Consider the following 20,828-nt stretch of genomic DNA (forward strand, 5'->3'; position numbering starts at 1 on the left):
TGACGAAAGCAACATTTTGGCCATGGTTGCAATGGCCTCTGCCTGGGTCTACTGGTGTATTTCATGCTCCATATTCATTCGCTATGTGGCCCCCATGGTGCTTCACAGTTTTCAAAAATATCTGATCAAAATGCACAAGACGATCCAGTTCACACTTTAAGTAGCTACAGAAGAATACAGGGCAATGGATGACACAGAGCCAAAACATAGGGACCACAGATATTTAGAGTCCAATCATACCACTAATATGGTAGAACAACTCAGTCATCTGTTCTCTGACTATTCACAAACAGCAGCTACGTGATGCTCACAATATAAAACCTTAAAAGGCTGCGACCAACTTTCTTGGCTAATGGTTACAACCCCAAATCAATCCAGTCTGTCTTCTAGAACACCTGCAGAGTCTGGATGTGACAGGTTCCACCAAGGACAAGAAAGATGCTTTGGACACTGTAGGCACACAGGTGGACTGACTGTCTGGAGAAATCTGTACTGGAGAAATTGGCAACTCAGTAGTAACGCACATGTAGGTGCACAATTTCTACAATGGTGGTTTGAAAGGTCCTCGGAATACCACAAGAGGTCAGCGCTAGTGCAACGAGTTTTTCATGTGATATTCATTGAACTGTTGCCTGTAAGCACGTGCCACATTAATGCTCTTGGAAGAGAGCTGTGACGGTGATGTGGCTCTGTTGTTGTTCCCGTATAGTATTTGCAAAGACGGGGGGAGGGGGGGGGGGGGGGGGGGAGAATTGAGGTTCGAGCAGTGATTACGGATTTTATAAAGAAAGGTATGAAAGCAAAGGACATTCATGCTGATTTCCAGAATACACTGGGGGACTGCTCCTTCATATTCAACAGTTGCCAAGTGGAGACATGAATTTAAATTTGGTCAGCAGAGCTTACATGGTGATCCGCGCAGTGTAACTACTCCAGAAATTATTGTAAAAGTGCAGGAAATGATCATGTAGGATCACCGATTGAAAGTGTGTGAAGTTTCTCATGCTTGCCAGATGTCATCTAAAAAGGTACCTCACATTTTAACTGAAGAATTAGAAATAAATAAATTATCTGCAAGATGGGTGCTGCAACTCTCGCCATGGCAAAATTTCAGGAACTAAGGAATGAATTGTTGCCACACCCACCTTATTCACCTGATATAGCTCCGTCAGACTTCCGTATCTTCCCAAAACTGAAAATTGTTCTTGGTGGATGAAGATTCACGTCAAATGAAGAATTGATAGCCGGAGTTGTCAACTACTTTGCAGGAAACTCATTTTTGAGATGGGATCAAGGCACTGGAACATCGTTGATCAAATGCATTAATCTTCAAAGAGACTGCACTAAAAAATAAAGTTTCAGTAATGTAAGTAGGTTTTTCCTATTCCGTTCTGAGAACTTTCCAAACCATCCTCGTATATTCCACCTGGGCAGTACAACAAACCTGTCATAGCCAAATGCCTCAAAGAATATGGCAAGAAAATAAAATTATATAAAACCTGCATACTCGCCAAGAAGCCAGGGATGGTGGCACGGAAGGTCAGAGGTCAATGAAATATTAAAAAATCCTAACAACATGATTAAAAGGAATGGCCTTAGGCTTGCACAATACTGGCTGCCAGAAATAAGAGCTCAACAATCGTTCTCTAAGACACAAGCATTACTGGTGAGTAACTATCACCATATGGCCTATGCCCAGCATGAGGAAAACACGATTCTGTACCCGATTCGCCAATGACTACCAGGCGTGGCACACACTGTAAGAGCCAACAGACAACAGGTCATTCCCATTCCCCTAGCCACAAGCTACTGGTTGTAATAAAATTTCCCAATACTTCTGCCACAAGGGACCCAATAATATCAACGATACCTTGGTTTCATTAGTGGTAGCTACAAGGGAAGAAAAAGAGCATTTGAAAAAAATTATAGGATATTTTTGATACACTTTTTGACTATTTTTCCAAGTAATTGTCATCTTGTTCAATGCATGCCTGAGCCATGGAACAAGCTTCTTAATGCACTCCTCTAAGAACTCTCAAGCCACCTCCTTCCCCCACTTCAGGACCTCTTTCTGCATCTGCTTGTTGCTTGAAAATTTAATTCCACTCACGTGTGTCTTCAGGGAGGTGGAAAGATGATAATATGAAGCCACCAAGTGAGGGAAATATGCATGACAGTTCAAAATATCCCAACCAAGTGAGCTCAAGAGGCTTTGGTAACTACAGCTACATGAGGATAGGCATTATCGTTCAACAAGCACATTTCTATTGTCAGCATTCCCCTAGTTTTGTTTTGAATGTTCATTTAGAGTTTTTTCAGGGTCTTGCAATATTGTTGTGCATTGACAGTCTCCCCCTGATGCAGAAATTTGATCAGATTGTTGCCTTTTTGGCCCCAAAACACTGAAATCATGATCTTTTTGCCTGAAAAAGCGGTTCTGAATTTTTTAGTATATTGGGAATTTGTGTGACGCCACATGTGATGACTGTATTTTTGTATCAGGCATATAGTGACTCGCCCACATTTCACCTTCAGTCACAATAGAGCTCAGTAAATCTTCACTTTCCAATTCACCTTGCTTAAGAAACTCACAGGTGTTACTAATTCAATTTTTCTTGTGCTGCTCTGTCAGCTGTTTAGAGACTCATACTGCACACAGTTTCCAGTATCTCAGCATTGGTGTCTCGCGTAAGTTTTGGAGACATCATGAAAATTTCATCCACTGTCAATCAGCAGTCTTACTGAAAAGCTTCCTCAATTTTTTGCACCAACTCATCAATCAAAATAGAAGGTCTTCCATGCCTCTGTTCATCATGAACATTTGTCCTGCCTCCACTAAACTTCCTACACCACTTAAGCACACTCGTTCTGCTCACAATACCTTCACTATAAACTGTTTTGATACGCGAAAAAATTTCAGTAGGCGTTATTCCTTCCACGAGTAGAGAATGGTTCACAGTACATGGCTTGCACCTGGCAGGATTTCTTATATCTTTCACACATCTGGACACTCACTTCAATGTGTGTTTACCTACTACTATGTTCCTGTGATGCTCACACTACTATGGTTCCTGTGATGCTCACTCAGTCAGGGGATCCCTCTATACCACTCAATTTTTCCTGTCCTCAGAAATCAAAAAAGCTACAACCCATTATGGTCACAGTACACTTACTTCCTCAATATACCCATCAACTGTTCATTGTTTTAAAGTAATCACTATAACTGTTAATACATTTAGCCACTGTAAGCAAGATGGTCAGTCCCTTCATGGCAAAATGTTTACAGTTACCTATGTAACCATGATTCTATTCAGACATGCACCTCTTCATCTGAAAGCAGTTGACAGCCATGAATGTCTTTCTCTAGGGCTTCACAAATATGGAATTCACATGGGGAGATGTCAGGACTATATGGAGGCTGTATAAGGGGTTCCCAGTAAAACTTCTGCTGCTAGTTTAATAAAGCTTGGTAATGTGGACAGTCAGTCTCCTGCACCTGAATGAGGCTGTCCTGGCGGTTCGGACTTGACGGTGCCCTTCCCCCGGATTGCTGTGCGTTAACTGCAGCACAGTTTTCCAGAAAGTCAATGAGCAGCAGGCCCTTGCAGTCAAAGAAAAAGGTCACTAAGATTTTCCCAGAGCTGGCATGCATGGCTTTGGATTTTTGCAGTGGGAATCGAAATGATGACACCATGTTTCATCTACCCCAAAAATACGAAACAGGAAATGATATTTTTCATTGTCATACTGTTCCAGATGCTACAGTGATGTCAACGTTCTGTTCAACTTCTGCTCCGCCATCGGACTGTGAAGAACCCACTGTGCATAGATTTTCACAGCAACTGCAGGAGGGGTAATGACATAATGAGCTAGTCCTGGCCCACTGCTGTCTTTCAATAACCCATGATCTCAAAATAGTTTATCTCGCGCACACACGCACACACACACACACACACACACACACACACACACACACACACACACACACACGCACACGCACGACATACTGTGTTCGCTATACTCAGCACAGATTCAGGCATGAATTTCAGTTGCTAACACTGCTTCCGCAATCAGAAACCATACATCATCTCGCTGTTCCTCTGTCCCAGCCTCCACAGAGATGTCAAACGCGCATACATCCCACTGATCTCGTGTCGAGCATGTCTAACAGACGAATGTTACAGTGGGAAACATTTGCACCGTTCCTTCCTGACTCCCAATAGAGGGCACTTCTATACGCACACCTCAACTACATTATCAACCGCAATGTCATGCTCCTTATACAGCCTGTCTCGTTTTCAATTGTCTGCCCCCTTATGTTTATAAAGTGACACAGTTCCATACCCAGAAATCTTTCATGTTAATAGAGCAATAGTCCAAGTGGTTCCATACACTTTATAATAATCACTTAAGAGTGAATTGCAACATAATCATGCTGTGTGACATGGACAGTTAAGAAACTGACAGGGTAAGAGATTTTCCGCTATTTTACTGGTAATAATTTCAAAAAAAGAAAGCATCTGATTAACAGGAAGGTAGCTGTAGTTTGAATAAGTTTTATGGGAAAGGTGTTTATCCCTCTCTCTCTTTATTTATTTTCTTTCTTTGTTTTATTTATTTATTTATTTATTTTTGAATGAGTGTAATGGGTTGTCAAATTTTTGTTAGGAGTGGGCAGTTTTACTTAGTTGTTAAGTAGAAATCATTACCATTTTAGAGAAAAGAATAGTTATCTCTTTCTTAGAATAATCAAGCATACGATCCTAGTATTGCCGTCTTAAAGTTTACTTTTATTCTGTTTCTCTTTGGAAATCAAAGAAGGTAACTGCACTACACATTCCGTCGGCATCCCATAGTAACGACCACGGGAGGGGGGGGGGGGGGGGGGTGAGGGGGTGAAGCTGGTAGTGAACATTCTCAAGGATTGATGAACACCACTATTCTCTGGCCCACCAGTGAAGAACACCACACTGGTAGGTAGTCAGCTGTTGGGCTGGGGGTGGGAAGGGTACCAGTCTTTTGGGTCTCTCCTCTGTCTTTATTACGTCCTTACATTCCCAGATCTTCCTTTTCCTTTCATTCTAGACCTATTGGGATACAAACTCCATCCCTCTGTCCCTAAGCAATAGTTTCATCACGTGAACCTTTCTACATCTACTTCTATGATGGCCTGCCCAGAGACTGCAACACTACTCACATGCTCTTTTCTCCCTTACATTCGTACACATGTTAGTAGCCGCCACATAAAATTGCAAGTCATTCGAGGCAGCAGATGACTTTAGGCAGTCGTTTGAAACAGATGTGGTGAGTGTGGTGTTGAAAATGGAAAAAACCGAGTACTGTGCAGTGATTAAATTCTTCATAAAAGAAGATTTAACACATACAGTAATTCATTTGTGGCTTGCAGATATGTACAGCAGCTCTTCGCCTTCAATTTCCACTGTGACAAAATGGGTAGCCAAGTTTAAACATGGCCATGAAAGCATCCAAAACAATACCCACAAAGAACATTCAAAAAGCACACGCACACTAGACATAATCAACAAAGTGCACAACATGATTTTGGAATATCAGCATACAAAGGTGGATTAAACTGCTAATGCTCTATGGATATTAAAGGAATGTGTTAGTCATATCTTGCACCAGAAACTGAACATGAGAAAGCACAAGATGAGTGCCAGGTGTGCTCACTCCAGATCACAAATATATTTGCTCGACACCTTCCAAAATTAGATTGTTGTGTTTTAAGAAAAACAGAAGTGACCTTTTTGCACTGATACATTACAGTGCATGAAACATGGTTTTGCCACCACACAACTGAGTGCAAACAGCAGTCTATGCAGTGGATAGAAGGCAGTTCTTCGGCTCCAAAGAAGGGGAAAGATCATGGCGTCATGTTTTGGGATGCAGAAGGGATTTTGTCGATTGACTACTCTGAAAAAGGTAAAACCATAACTGGAGAGTACTACTACCAACTTCTAGCAAAACTGGATGCATGCATTTGTGAAAGCAGACTCAGCTTATAGAATGAAAAAATAATCTTCCATCAGGTCAATGCACCTGCCCACAACAGTGCCTTGGTAATGGGGAAATTGAGGGATTTGCACTATGAAGTGCTGGTATATCCACTCTATTTCTGAACAGAAGGAAACTGGTCAGAACTATAGATAGGTACTCTGTAACACTTCCGGAGTAACACTACAAAGATGGGATAATGGCATTGGAATACTGGTGGATGAAATGTATTGATTTTAGAGGAGATTATGATGAAAAATAAAACTTCTTTGAATGCATAAATTGTCATTTTCACTACCAGGCCAAGAATTTTTCAGATTACCCTCGTACATCTACATATACACTCCAAGAGCCACCATAGGGTGATGGTGGGGGGGTACCACGTATGACAACTAGTCATTTCCTTTCTTGTTCCATTTGCAAATAGAGTGAGAGAAAAACAACTGTATAAATGTCTTTATATGAGCCCTAACTTCTTGCACCTTACATTCTTGGTTCTTATGTGAAATGTATGTTGGTGCCAGCAGAAATGTTCTACCGGTTCTCTAAATTTCGGCAAAAGTGCCTCTTGAAATGAGCATCGTCTTCCCTCCAGGGATTCCCATTTGAGTTCACAAAGCATCTCTGTAATACTTGCAGGTTGATCAAACTTACTGATAACAAATCTAGCAGGATGCCTCTGAATTGCTTTGAAGGCTCCCTTTAATCTGACCTGGTGGGGAACCTAAACAAACTAACAGTGCTCAAGAATGAATCACAATAGTGTTCTATATGCCATCTCCTTTATGGACAAGCTACACTTTCCCAAAATCCTCCCACTAAAACGAAGCCGAGCATTCACCTCCCCTAATGCCAATCTGATAAACTCATTCCATTTCATATCACCTAGATATTTAATCAATGTAACTGTGTCAAGCAGCACCCAGCTAATGCAGTATTCAAATGTTATAGGACTGTTTTTGCTACTCATCCGCATTAATCTACAATTTTCCATATTTAGAGCAGGCTGTGGTTCATCACGCCAAGTAGAAAATTTGTCTAAGTCACGTTGTATCTTCCAAAGGCTACTCAATGATGACACCTTCCTGTACACAGTAGTGCCATCAGCAAACAGCTGTAAATTATTGATCACCCTGTCCATCAGATCATTTATATACATATATAACGAGAATGGTCCTGTCACACTTCCCTGGAGCACTCCTGATGATACCCTCGTCTCTGATGAAAACTCGCCATCAAGGACAATGTACTGGGTTTCATTACTTAAAATGTCTCGAGCCACTCACTTATCTGGGAACCTAAACCATATGCTCGGACCTTCGTAAACAGTCTACCATGTGACACCGTGTCAAACTCTTTCCTGAAATCTGGAATACAGAATCTGCCTGTTGTCTTCCACCCGCAGTTTATGGCGCATCATGTGAGAAGAAGGCAAGGTACGTTCCATATGATCGATGCTATTTGAACCTGTGCTGATTTGTGGATGGAAACTTTTATGACTCAATGAAATTTATTATATTCACACAAATACTGTGTTAATTCTAAAGCAAAACAATGTTGTTGTTGATGATGATAGGATTGCCATTAATCTCGGAATCCAAAACCAGGACAAAACTTACGGTCACCGTAGCCGGTCGAAGGAAATAAGAGGAATAAGGAGTCCTCATACCCATAAGCTAAGGGAAATGTGCATTTAATTAATGATCCAGAGTTTAGGAAGGACTGCTTCATTAAGAAAGCATTTATTACAAAAAATAATAATATGCATTACATTATTCAGTACACAAAGTTCTATTGTCATCATTTGAGCTTTTCTTATACCAATCGTATTTCTCAGAACCTTGAATAGATGAAAGGAACTTAATCTGGTTCTCAATCAGTTTATGAAATTCACTGCAACTTACATTTTTCATATTGTACTGTATTTGCATCATTGCATTAACTGATTTTACTGTTAACCTATTCCTTTCTTCTGTCCACTGAGAATTCATGAGGGAAAAGTCTCTCTACATTGGCGTTATGACTGGGAATGGAGAAATAAAATTCCTGACTGCCCATTGTTTCCATATCTCGAAAGCTGTTCTGTTCTGTTTGGATTTTATATAATGTGAAGGTAAAGAGATAACATATTGATGCTTCTTTGACAGCAATTTTTCAAATTACCGGAAGTTGACTTCAAATCCAGCAAATATCGTGGACATTTGCCTTTTCGGCCCGGACGTTTTCATTTACCCTAAAATCGCGGACTGTCTGTGAAATCCGTGGCGTATGGCAACCCTAGATGATGATGATGATGATGATGATGATGATGATGTCCCATACTCCGAGGAACGTAGGGGATGATACAGAGGGACCCAGAAAAGTGTAGACACTCTTTAGTATTTAATATCTTTGGAACAAATATGACATCGTTGTAGTTTTGCATAGTAACATTATCTATCACAACAAATCTTGGTGTGCGTTTCCCACTAAATGACAGTGCAGTGCTGAATGCAGAAAGATTGTTGGCTGAGCTACACATAGTCATATTGAAGTGGCACTGGAAGTACAAAAACATGGAGGTACAGCAATCTTGGAATGCACACTTTCCACTTACTTTCAGAATTGATTGTACAATTGGTTGGCTTACCCCACATCCATGTGTACCCTGCTTCACAGATTTCTGACGTGAGCTGGTAAAATGTAGCAACACAGCAGCACTGGAAGCTGGATCTGTTGATGTTTCTTATGCATATCCTGAACAGTACTGTCAGCTTCAAATTCAATCAGAATACGATAAACTGTTGTAAGTGTTGGTGGCTGAGTTCCATACACATTACACCATTGCTGTTGTGCTTCCACCGTGTTTTCATACTTCCAGTACTACTTCAACACGGCCTTGTGTTAGTAAAATGACAATCTTACTTCATTCATTGTTGCACTGTCATCTGCTTGAAAATGGGTCAAGATCTGTTGAGAAAACAACAGGGTATGCTACTACACAAAACTGCAATTATGTCACTTTATTCCACAGATATTAACTATCAAAGAGTGTGTACATTTTTTGTGGACCCCTCTGTATACAGGATCCACCTGCACTTTTTTCCAGTTGCCTGGGACTTTGCTCTGGCTGAGAGAGTCATAACTGCAAGCTAACTAAGCGGCCAATACAGTAGAGTGCTGTCTGCAAAACCAAATTCGAATTCCATCTGATCCTGGTGACTTTTCGTTTTCAACTCCATCAGTTGCTTCTCTACAGTGCAGATGCCTATTTCTATGACCTCCGTGTGGGAGTCTGTATGGCAGTCAACTGACATTATTTTTGTATGATCTTCCTGCATGAATGATTTCTTAAACGTGAAATTTAAAACTTCAGCTATCCTTTTGCTCTCTTCTAACGTCACCCCAGATTGGTCGTCAAGTGACTGTATAGAAGCCTTTAATTCACTTAGTGATTATGTATGAGCAGAATTTTCTTTTGCAAAGATATCACAATGGAAGTTGTATGCTTTGCACACTGATCTCGTTACACACACACAAATTTCTACTAACTTCTGCCTGTCAAATTTTATGCATTCTTTTTTTAACCAAGAGTGCAACAATGTTTCTTCAGCATTTCCCAAATTTGATTATTAAACCACAGAGTGTCCTTTCCATTTGTAATCCACTTACTTCGCATATACCCTCAAGACTGCGATTTACATTCATTTTAAACATTGGTCATAATTCCTCTGTCTCTGTCATATTAGAACTAAATGATGTTCATTCATTGTCTAAGTCGGATGCTAACAACTGCTGATGTGATTTTTCTAGTATAAATACTTTCCTAGCCTTCTTGATGGATTTATTAACTTCAGAAATCATCATCACTATGACGACATAGAAATCACTAATCCCTGTCTCTATACTCACACTGTTGATAAAGAGTCAGGCCTTTTTGTAGTTACAAGGTCTACAATATTTCCACTGTGAGTGGGTTGTCTAATTGTTCAAGGCAGTTTTCAGGAAACATATTCAAAAGTACTTCAACAAGACTGTCTGTTCATACTACCTCCAATTCTATACTTCGTAGATTAAAGTCAACTCAAGTAATACTGCAGGATCTGGGTATTTCCGCACTACTGAGCAAGGCTTTCCTTGGATGATTCTACACCTGTAATGGAGAAATCAGGTGGCTTGTAAAAACATATGATAAATAACTTTAATTCACCTAGCCTGCTCCTCTATTCCAGATGACTTCACAGTCAGACTTAAATTCAACCTCAATAGACAATATTTTTGTTGACAGCAATGAACAGTCCCCTCCCTATGGTGTGTAATCTGTCTTTCTGATGTACGTTCCATGCCTCAGTAAATGTTTTGAAGGTTTCTGCTTCAGGTTTCAGCCAGCTCTCAATTTCAAGAATAATTTGAGGTTGATAACTTTCCTGGAGGACAGTAATTCAGGTGCTTCAACAATTAACTGTAAAATTTTGACAGCTGAAGTGTCTACTTTGTATGCGATCTGATTTCACTCTTTGTATATTGACTGGTGAGCCTTCACCAGAGGACCTAAAAAAAAAAAAAAAAAGTACTCCACTACAAAAGTAGCTGCTTCCTTGTTGTAATGCACCACTGACCTATCAAGGTAAGTCCTGCAACTGTCAGCCCCATAACAGAGGTCCAGAAATCTGCAGCCGTCACTAACGCAGAATCAATGGAGCCTCCAGCTGAGACCCTCCACTCAACTAAAAACCAAAGGATCCCTATCAACTCAGGGTACGATACTGCAAATAGTGAGCTCTGTTTGCACCTCATGAGTGAGGCCAGCAGTTTTCACTATTTCCACCAGCCAACATATGAACTGAGAATATCATTAGAAACCAAGTGAAAGGTGCCAACATGAGTTTGCCAGGATCCACACTGACTCTTACGTCGAGTGATGTGATCGCATAACAAGCCACCACTCACCTTGCAGTGAGCATAGATACCCTGCACGAGGCATTCTTCCTTATACCCATTCTACACAACTCGTTACAAAAAGACTAGTCCACGGTAGTGCAGCTCTAGAAAGTTTTCGACTCTAATAGCATAACTTTTAATTGATAATTATATTTGATATACATCAGTACCATAATAATTGGTGGCGCCCTGGAAATATTCTAAGTTCGGAGTTGACGTGGCCACGCTGGGGCCTCTCGGCGGGCCGCGGCACGTCAGCAGCCACGTGGTGCCAAATGTTAGCCGGGGTCCAGGTAGCATGTGGCTAGGAATTCCTTGGTGACGCTGTGACGATGAAAGAGACTTGTGTGCCGAGAGTGCCGAAGATGGCATTGTGAAACCAGCATGGCAGACATTTCACAGTTTGTATAGAAATTAATAGTAGCCAGGTGAATCACGATACCTCAAAAAGAAACATGTACATTACCATTATTTACGCGACAATGGTGTAATCAGATTTTCAATATCTTTATTAGTTTAAAGTTTAGGATCTGACAATAAATTATGTAAGTAACACCCAGCAACGAATTTCCAAAATCTAAACAGTTCACACGATTTTGTTGATCAATGTGCCTTTAGAAAGCTATTAGTGTAAACCTAAATTGGTACAAATTACAGACATGTAACTTGAATAGTACACGAGTTATTGGAGGTCGAAGTGGCCAATTACTATCGATCGTGTCAGGCCATAAGTACTCCACAGTTACACGAAAAAATGGTAGCAGCATGCTTATAAATATATTTATTCATCTATGTCTTTGTTTGTATTTGATATATACTATTCACGAAGAAATTGGTCAAATATTTACTGTGTTTTGGAAAGCACAGAGACATTAGGCTACTGGCCTACTTTTGCTTGCTATTCCTTTGATGTATGTTTATTTAATTTGTTTATGTATTTAATAATGTGTGTTAGAGCGTGTTTATGGTCCAGCCGTAGGAATATTTATTTAATTGCAAGTTATTTAAATGTAAACCCAGTATTTCGTATGTGTTTCATTATGTTTGTGGGTGTAAATTGGCTTGGAGACAGGGCGGGAGCGCTTTAGCTGATCACAGCGATCGTTCCAAAAAGGACACTTGGAGAGACTGTGTGGAAGTGGGGGAGGAGGATTGTTTCCAGAGAGAACATAGGCAGTTCTGAACAGTACGGGAGAGGACTCGAGAGGTGCTGGATGTGAGGACGCGACGGACATACGGTCGCAGGAAAGACTTGGAGAGCGTGTAGCAGTTTGCGTGTGGTTTCGGCAGATAGAAATACTTCGTAGTGCTGACTTGTGCACTTGTGAGATATCTGTGGCTTCTACAGTGAAGAAGTAGTGTGCATTTAGAAGTGAATATCTCACAAGCTATGTTGTTGTTCATAACTAATTACTTGCAGTAGGAATCTTTTGTTTGCCTGTTATTCAACTTATATATTGTTTAATTGCTGGACCATCAACACCAATAAGTGTTTTGCAGAAATATATCACATTCTCAAAAGTTGATCTACCATCTTAGTCATCATTTAAAGCCATTACGATAGTACCTGCAGATTTTATTTAATTGCAATCTTTCATCTATAAACTTCTACGTTACGTTCACAATTGCTGAGTCATAGGAACCTATGACCATTTGATTCATGTCTATATTCATACTGTATACTGTAGACTCAGCAGTATTTGGCTTGTATTGCGACAGCTACGTATCCCAGCCCCTAGACAATGAAACCAGCCAAAAGTTTTAATATTTCAACTCTGAGTCAGTGGGAACGTAACTGAGGGCCACCACCTCACATACTTTCATTATTTTATTTGAAAGCCCGCAACTGGGATTCGAACCCAGAATCTCCTGTTTACTAGGTATTTGCATTAACCATTGCAACACCTGGACACAATGTCCATTGGAACTGTCTGTACTATCTCAGTTCACCCCTCGGCCAACCCACACTCCCACCCAGCACCACCCATCTGCAGTCCCCATCTGTGTTCTCCAAGCTCACTACTTTGAGATTCCTGTAGGAGCTCTAACATGATTGTACATTAGCAATAAAGGTGGTGGATTCATGGCACATTGAGGTGACTCATTTATATGAATGAATGCATGTGTCTGTTCTTTTGCATATGTCCCTTTGATTTTTTATCCCCCTCCCACCTTTAATTTACATAATATGTATCAGAGCTGCAAATTCCATTTCATGTCTGTTCTTTCGGACATATCTGAAAGAACAGACATAATGCATTCATATAACTGATCCACCTCAACAGACCAAGATTCCACCACCTTCTATGTGAATGCACAATTATGCCTGAGCTCCTGCGGGAACCTCAAATTAGCGAGCATAGAGGACATGAGCAGGGACTGTGGATAGGTGGCCGTCGGGGGATTGAATCCCAGTCCAACATGCGCCTTCACTCGGGACTGCTGACTCCGCATAGTGCCGATGCAGCTGAAATCATGAGTTCCTTTCTTTTCGTCCCCAAGTGGGGAGGAGAGAGTGCTGCACTGTATGCTACTTCAAGAAGTATCAATGAGTCAAGCGTGATATATTGCAATAATGTCAATATATACTGAATGTTTTTGAAATATCAATTTGTCTAGCTGGTGGAATATCAGTGTCTAAACAGGATGTTAGCCTAGTATAAAGGCACATGCTAATGACTAATTTCTTGTTTGATGTATAGTCAATATATAACAAATACCAACTGTTAACTCCAAAGTTGTTGGAATACTGATTTAGTAGACATTGTTGTCGAAACAAGATTTAAGAAGACTTTCATTTAGCCGGGAGTTGAAAACTGCTACAGAGCAGAAATGCACTTTATTATTAACACACATATTGACCGAATCCTCATAAAATCGACTCAACAAGTGGCGGCAACAGAATTAACATATAAAAGACATGGAAATGTGCAAGCTTTCAGAGCCAGTGGCTGCTCCTCCTCCTGGTTGGTTGGTTTAAAAGAGGGGGGGAAGGGACCGAACTGTAACATCATTGGTCCCTTGTTCCCAGTAGAAGCGAAAGAAGAAAAGAAAGGAGATGTACAGCACAATAATAGGAGAAAGGAAGAACCAGAAGAACAACAGAAAGACAACGAACACTACCATGGACAAAACACAAAGAGAAAACCACAGAAATAAGCAAGAAACCAGTAGAAGGGGTAAAAATAAGAGAATAGATGACTGTGGCTGGCCGACCACAAGAATAAAAAGGAAAAGCCAGCCACTCTGTGACACATTAAAACACCCACCCTAAAAGCATTAGAATGGAGAACACAAAGGGACAAAGGACTTGCACTAAAACATATAGAACGATAAAAACCACCATCACAAATAAAACGTGAAACTAAATTAGCTGATGAGGCATTGTCTGCTAAATTTAATAGAAACGAGCCTGGTAACTGAAGAGTCCATTGCAGGGCAGCCAATGAAGGACAGCTCACCTAGATATGGGCCACTGTCAGCCGGACGCCGCACTGACACTGAGGTGGATCATCATGGCGCAGGAGGTAGCTGTGCGTCACCCAAGTGTGGCCAATGCAGAGCCAGCAGAAAACCACAGAATTCCTGTGAGAGGCCCACATGGAGGACTGCCACACATTCATAGTCTCCTTAATGGCAAGCAGGTTGTGCATGCTAAGGTTACGCCATTTCGTCTCCCAAAGCCGCAAAACCTTGCGGCATAGTACTGAACACAGGTCAGTTGAAGACAAGTCGATCTCCATAAGCGGTTCCCACGTAGCCTGTTTGGCCAGCCTGTCGGCAAGTTCATTGCCTGGGATTCCGCCGTGACCTGGGGTTGAGACAAACACCACTGAACGACTAGACTGTTCCAGGGCATAGGTGGACTCTCCTGGATGGCCACTATCAAAGGATGATGAGGATAGCACTGGTCGATAGCTTGTAGGCTGCTGAAGGAGTCAGTACATAGAAGAAATGACTCCCCAGGGCCTGAACGGATGTGCTCAAGAGCACGAGATACAGCCACCAGCTCGGCAGTGAAAACACTGCAGCCATTGGGCAAAGATTGCTCTTCAATATGTCCTCCATGGACATACGTGAAGCCAACGTGAGGTCAGCCATCGAGCCATCAGCGTAAACCACTTTGTGGTTTCAGTACATGTCAAGAATCGAGAGGAAGTGGCAGTGGAGAGCCGCGGAGTTAACTGAGTCCTTAGGGCCATGTGATAGGTCCAGGCGAAGCTGTGGCCTCGGTGTACACCATGGAGGTGTATGTGAATGGACCTCAAGTATAGGTGGTAAAGGCAAGGACTACAGTTTGGAAAGAAGGGATCCAACATGAACTGCAACTGGAAGCCCTGACCTGGGCCACTGGTGCAGAAGATGAACCGCCGTTGGTGGGAAAAGGAGACTGTGATTCGTATACGCAGGAGAACTACGAATGTGTGCAATGTAACTGGCCAGCAGTTGTACACGCCTAACCTGCAATGGAGTGACTCTGGCCTCCACAAGGACGCTGGTCACCAGACTTGTCCTAAAAGCTCCTGTCGCTAGGCGAACGCCACAGTGGTGCACTTGGTTGAATAAACTCAATGCTGAGGGCGACACTGAACCATAAACCAGACTCCCACAATCAAGGTGGGATTGAACAAGGGCTCTGTAGAGCTGCAGTAGGGTAGAGCAATATGCACCACAGTTGGTGTTGTTCAGGCAGTGGAGGGCATTGAGGTGCTGCCAGCACATCCGCTTCAGCTGACAAAGGTGAGGAAGTCAAGTCAATCGGGCATCGAAAACCAGTCCTAAGAAACGATATGTCTCCACTACAGTGAGTGGATCATCTTTAAGGTAAAGTTCTAGTTCTGGATGAATGGTACGATGCCGACAGAAGTGCGTAACATATGACTTTGCAGCCGAAAACTGGAAACCGTAGGCTAGAGCCCATGACTGCTCTTTGTTGATGACTCCCTGTAGGTGCCACTCAGCAACACCAGTACTGATGGAGCGGTATGAAATACAGAAGTCATCTGCATACAGAGAAGGTGAGACGGACGGCCCTACAGCTGCTGCTAGACCATTAACGGCCATTAAAAATAGAGAGACACTCAATACAAAGATCTGTGGGGCCTCATTCTCCTGGATATGGTGGGAACTATGGGAGGCACCAACTTGGACATGGAAAGTATGAAGCAACATGAAATACTGGATAAAAATTGGGAGCAGGCCTCAGAGACCCCACTCGTATAATGTGTCAAGGATATGATGTCACCAGGTGGTGTCATACACTTTTTGTAAATCAAAAAAGATGGCAACCAAGTGTTGGCATCAGGAAAAGGCTGTTCGGATGGCAGACTCGAAGGACACAAGATTATCAGTGCTAGAGAGACCATGGTGGAAGCCGTCCTGACATGGAGCCCGTAGGCCATGTGGCTAGGACCCAACCCAACCACCAGCACACCATATATTCCTGCAGCTTACAAAGAACGTTGGTGAGGCTGATGGGCCGATAGCTATCCACATCGAGCAGGTTTTTACTGGGTTTGAGCACCGGAATGATGATGCTCTCCTGCCACTGTGATGGAAAGACACCACCACACCAGATCTGGTTGAAGATGACGAGGAGATGTTGCTTATAGTCAGGTGAGAGACGTTTAATCATTCGACTGTGGATCCGATCCGGTCCAGGAGCTGTGTCGGGGCAATGTGCAAGGGCACTGTTTGAGAGTGCGAAAGGCTGGGGGGTAATTCTCCAGTGCAGAGGCTCGAGCATAGTGCTCAGCAAAGTGCTCGGCAATCGTGTTTGTGTCAGTAGATAACACACAATTTATGTTAACACCTGGTACACTTATTGGGGTCTCATACCTGAAAATGCATTTCATCTTTGCCCAAACTTGGGAAGGTGACGTACGGCACCCAATGGTCGAGACATATCTCTCCCAACACTCCGGCTTCCATCATTTGGTAAGTTGGTGAATGCGAGCATGGAGGCATTTAAAGGCTATGAGGTGCTCCAGGGAAGGATGCTGCTTGTGCCGCTGTAGAGATCGCCTACACTCCTTAATTGCTTCAGTGACTTCCAGCAACCACCAAGGGACTACCTTACGCCAGGAGCACCCTAAAGAGCGAGGGATTGAGCTTTCTGCAGCAGAAACAATTGTTTTAGTCACCTGCTCAACCATCACATCGATGTTACCATGTTTGGGAGATTCAACGGTGACAGTAGAGGTGAAAGTTTCCCAGCCCACCTTGTTTAAAGCCCATCTGGGCAGGCATCTGTGGGCTTGACACCAGGGCAGTGACAGGTAGATGGGAAGTGGTCACTTCCACACAGGTCGTCATGTGCTCTCCAGTGGGAAAAGTCCTGGGCTGCAGATTGATAAATCAATGGCCGAGTAACTACCATGAGCCACACTGAAACTGAGACAATAAAGTTTCAACATCTCTGCCTCGGTCAGCAAGCATGGTGCCACAACACAAAGGGTTACGGGCATTAAAATCTCCCAAAAGTAGGAAAGGTTTAGGGAACTGATCAATGAGCACAGTTAATACATTCAGGGAAACTGCACCATCTGGAGGAAGATATACACTGCAGACAGTTATTTCCTGTGTCGTCCTTATTCTGACAGCCACAGCTTCAAGAGGGATTTTAAGCGGCACAATTTCACTACAGACCGAGTTTAGGACATAAATGCAAACTCCACGTGACACCCGATTATAGTCGCTATGGTTACTGCAGCACCCCTTATAGCCACAGACGGCAGGGGTTTGCATTGCCGGGAACCAGCTTTCCTGGATGGCAACGCAGAAAGCGGGTGTAAAGCTTAACAGTTGCCGTAGCTCCTTAGCCAGGCGGTGGAAAAAACCACTACAATTCCACTGGAGGGTGACATCATCGTGAGACTGGAAAGGCATGGAACATTCATGAGGCAGTTTATGCCTCAGGGTCACCTGCTGCCACCGACTTTTTGTCTGAGCAGTCTATATCCACTGTGTCTATCATCTTTCCCACTACCAGGAACCTGGGAAGGGAGTGACCCAAGCAACCCCCTCCTAGCCAGAGGAGCCAAAGACAACTTACACTTCTCCCGCTCACAAGAGCGGAGTGATATCCCCCGTTGTTAGGGGGGTATTGCTCCTGAAGTAGGTGGTGCGGAGCAACAGGGACGAAAGTGCTTCCCACCGTGAAGGGGCTGGTGTAGTCTTCTGGTTCTGAGAGGCGACAGGAATGCAAAAAACTGATGGGGCGACAACTGTTCTCATAGCAGTTGGGTAAGAGGAGGTAATAGCCACAGCAACGTGAATTATGTTCTCCGCACTTGACACAGATGGGAGGCGGAACACATGGAGTTTTGGGATGTGATGGACGTCCACAATCTCAACATGTGACACTGGAAGTACAGCGGGAAGACATATGGCTGAACTTCCACCACTTAAAGCACTGCATTGGGTGAGGGATATATGGCTTGACGTCACAGCGGTAGACCATCACCTTGACCTTCTCAGGCAATGTGTCACCTGTGAAGGCCTAGATGAAGGCATCGGTTGCAACCTGATTATCCCTCGGACCCCGATGGATGTGCCAAACGAAATGAACATCTCGTCACTCTAAATTGGTGCGCAGCTCGTCGTGAGACTGCAAAAGAAGGTCCCTGTGGAATATAATAACCTGGACCACATTTAAGCTCTTATGGGGCATGACAGTAACAGAAACACCCCCAACTTGTCACAAGTGAGTAATGCCCATGACTGGGCAGACGATGCTGTTTTTATCAAGACTGACCCAGAGTGCTTTCTGGACAAGCCCTCTACCTCCCCACACTTGTCCTCCAAATGTTCCACAAAAAACTGAGGCTTCATGTATATGAAAGATTGTCCATCAACTCTCGTACATACGAGGTACCAGGGTGAATAAGCTTCACTGCCATCCTTAGCCTGGCATTCCTCCCATGGTGTGGCCAGGGAGGGGAATGATTTAGGATCACACTTCCTTGCATTGTACTGAGAGTTTGAATGGTTAGAGACTGCTGGCGGCAGACCACCAGCAGGAGATGACCTACTACACTTCATGGTGTGTCATCCACCCTGATGCCATCCACTCCAACCAGGGACGCTCCCCACGGGCTCCACCTAGCCTCGGCAAGGGCCACCTGACAGGAAGGCCATTGCCGGGAGTCCCGATGCCCCAGGGTGACAGGCATCTAATCCTTGGCATGTATGGGGAGTTAACGGTGCAGGCATCAGCAGAGCAATTGCTGTGTGGTCAGGGGGGCTACAACCAACAGGGTAAATGGCGGCCCCACCACAACGGACTGGCTACCATGCTGGAGATGAGGTGCAAAGAATTCCATGGTCCTTGTCGGTGCAGAAAACGACACTGCATAGTGGGTGGAGGATAATGCACCAAAAGCTATTCTAGGTGTGGTGGGCAAACTGTCACACAGAATGGATCTCATTTCAGGGTATGATTTGATTTTAGCAAGTCATAGCCTTGTCAAAGTAGCTGATTAATACATTCAAGATCAGGATAGTACTGAATTAAAAGTGGTATACTCCTAAGTTGCTTTATTGAGGCATCAACAATAGCAGGATTGGATGCGATAGCCTGGAAAACTGCTTTTGAACTACGCTGGTAGGGTAATTAATTAAAGTGATGGCTGAGGTAACAATGGTGGTGTACTGCTGTAAGGATTCTGTATCTGAACAAATATCTTTGCCTCGAATGTCAAGGCTGTATGGGAGGGAATGTCTGACGTGGAAAGGTTGAAAGTTGTCAAAATGTAGTCAACATAGATGTAGATGTATTTTAAAAGTCTCATGTATGGGAGGTATTTCTTTCAGCAAGTACTCAGACTGGTGAGTCTGCAAGAACTGGAAATATAGTCATTCATTAAATAGATTGTCTATCATCTTTGTTATCAAAGGCAGCATACCACGTATTTACTGAAGTAATGTTGAAAGAAATTGTATATATTTGCATGAGAGATGCAACACTCACCACATCATAAAATTTGATTCATCAATAAATACAAACTGTGGAATCAAATTACTACCAGCAATAGCTCTCTCACAGAATGCCTTCATGAAGGCATTTTTCTCAAGGCGCTGCATCCCTTGCTGACAACTGTGATACGAGCCCTGCTCATATATAATATGCGGTCCTCTTATGTAGGATGTCCAGGTCCACCTCTGGAATTACTTCTTAAGCTACTTTTAATTGCTCAAAAATGTTATCTATAGACTGTATATCTTCATACATTTCCCATTTCACAAACACGACCACTGAGAAGAGAAACATGTACCACATCCACAAACCTCGTAATGTTGTTCAGTAGGGTAGTACTCTTAATTCAAAACACCTTCATAAGTATTCACAATTTCCCACTGCAGAGATCATAATAAATATACATGTCTGCAATCTCTGTAAACTTAAGCGTTTGGGATTTTTCAACTCTGAACACAAACTAGTAAAATGCTCTTAATTTTTCTCACTCAGGTAAGCCAGAAAGCTAAGCATTGTTACTCCACCTCAATGTACAAATGATGTGTGCAGAGTGATGAATGCATTAATGTGGCTGACAAGGCAAAACCTACAAGTTTGAAATAACATTATAGCTGAAACTGTTGAAAATATGGGATACTGATGATTTTGGCTGTTCAATACCATGGACCCTTTGTGTTCAACTTTTTTTTAATTAACCATTCCTTCTACGACATTTATGAGAAAGAATTAACCGTCAGAATTCTGCCATGTATTAACAGACCCCAATACAGTTTGTTTTTCTTCCTGAACTGATTCAAAGAGTAAATCATAATTTTATTATATTGCTTATAATTAGCTACATGAGCTTTTTCCTGTTACACATAATTTTTCTCTTTTTCTCCTTTTATCCAACATTTATTTCTTATGTGGTCAAGAA

General features: G+C 42.6%; 1 protein-coding gene across 2 annotated transcripts in view; it reads right to left on the reverse strand.

Annotated features, from left to right (window-relative positions):
* Positions 1–20,828, reverse strand: part of LOC124594205 (TBC1 domain family member 20) — a 121,374-nt gene that overhangs the window by 47,215 nt on the left and 53,331 nt on the right. Inside the window, exon 7 of one of the 2 annotated variants that reach the window (XM_047132564.1) lies at positions 1,245–1,298. The exons of the other annotated variant lie outside the window; for it this stretch is intronic. Coding sequence (XP_046988520.1) covers positions 1,254–1,298 — 45 coding nt within the window. The 3' untranslated portion in view covers positions 1,245–1,253. Of the gene's footprint in view, positions 1–1,244; positions 1,299–20,828 lie in introns of those variants that run through there. 2 annotated transcript variants of the gene reach the window in all.

This window comes from Schistocerca americana, chromosome 2, assembly GCF_021461395.2.
Source record: "Schistocerca americana isolate TAMUIC-IGC-003095 chromosome 2, iqSchAmer2.1, whole genome shotgun sequence".
Taxonomy (NCBI): Eukaryota; Metazoa; Arthropoda; class Insecta; order Orthoptera; family Acrididae; genus Schistocerca; species Schistocerca americana.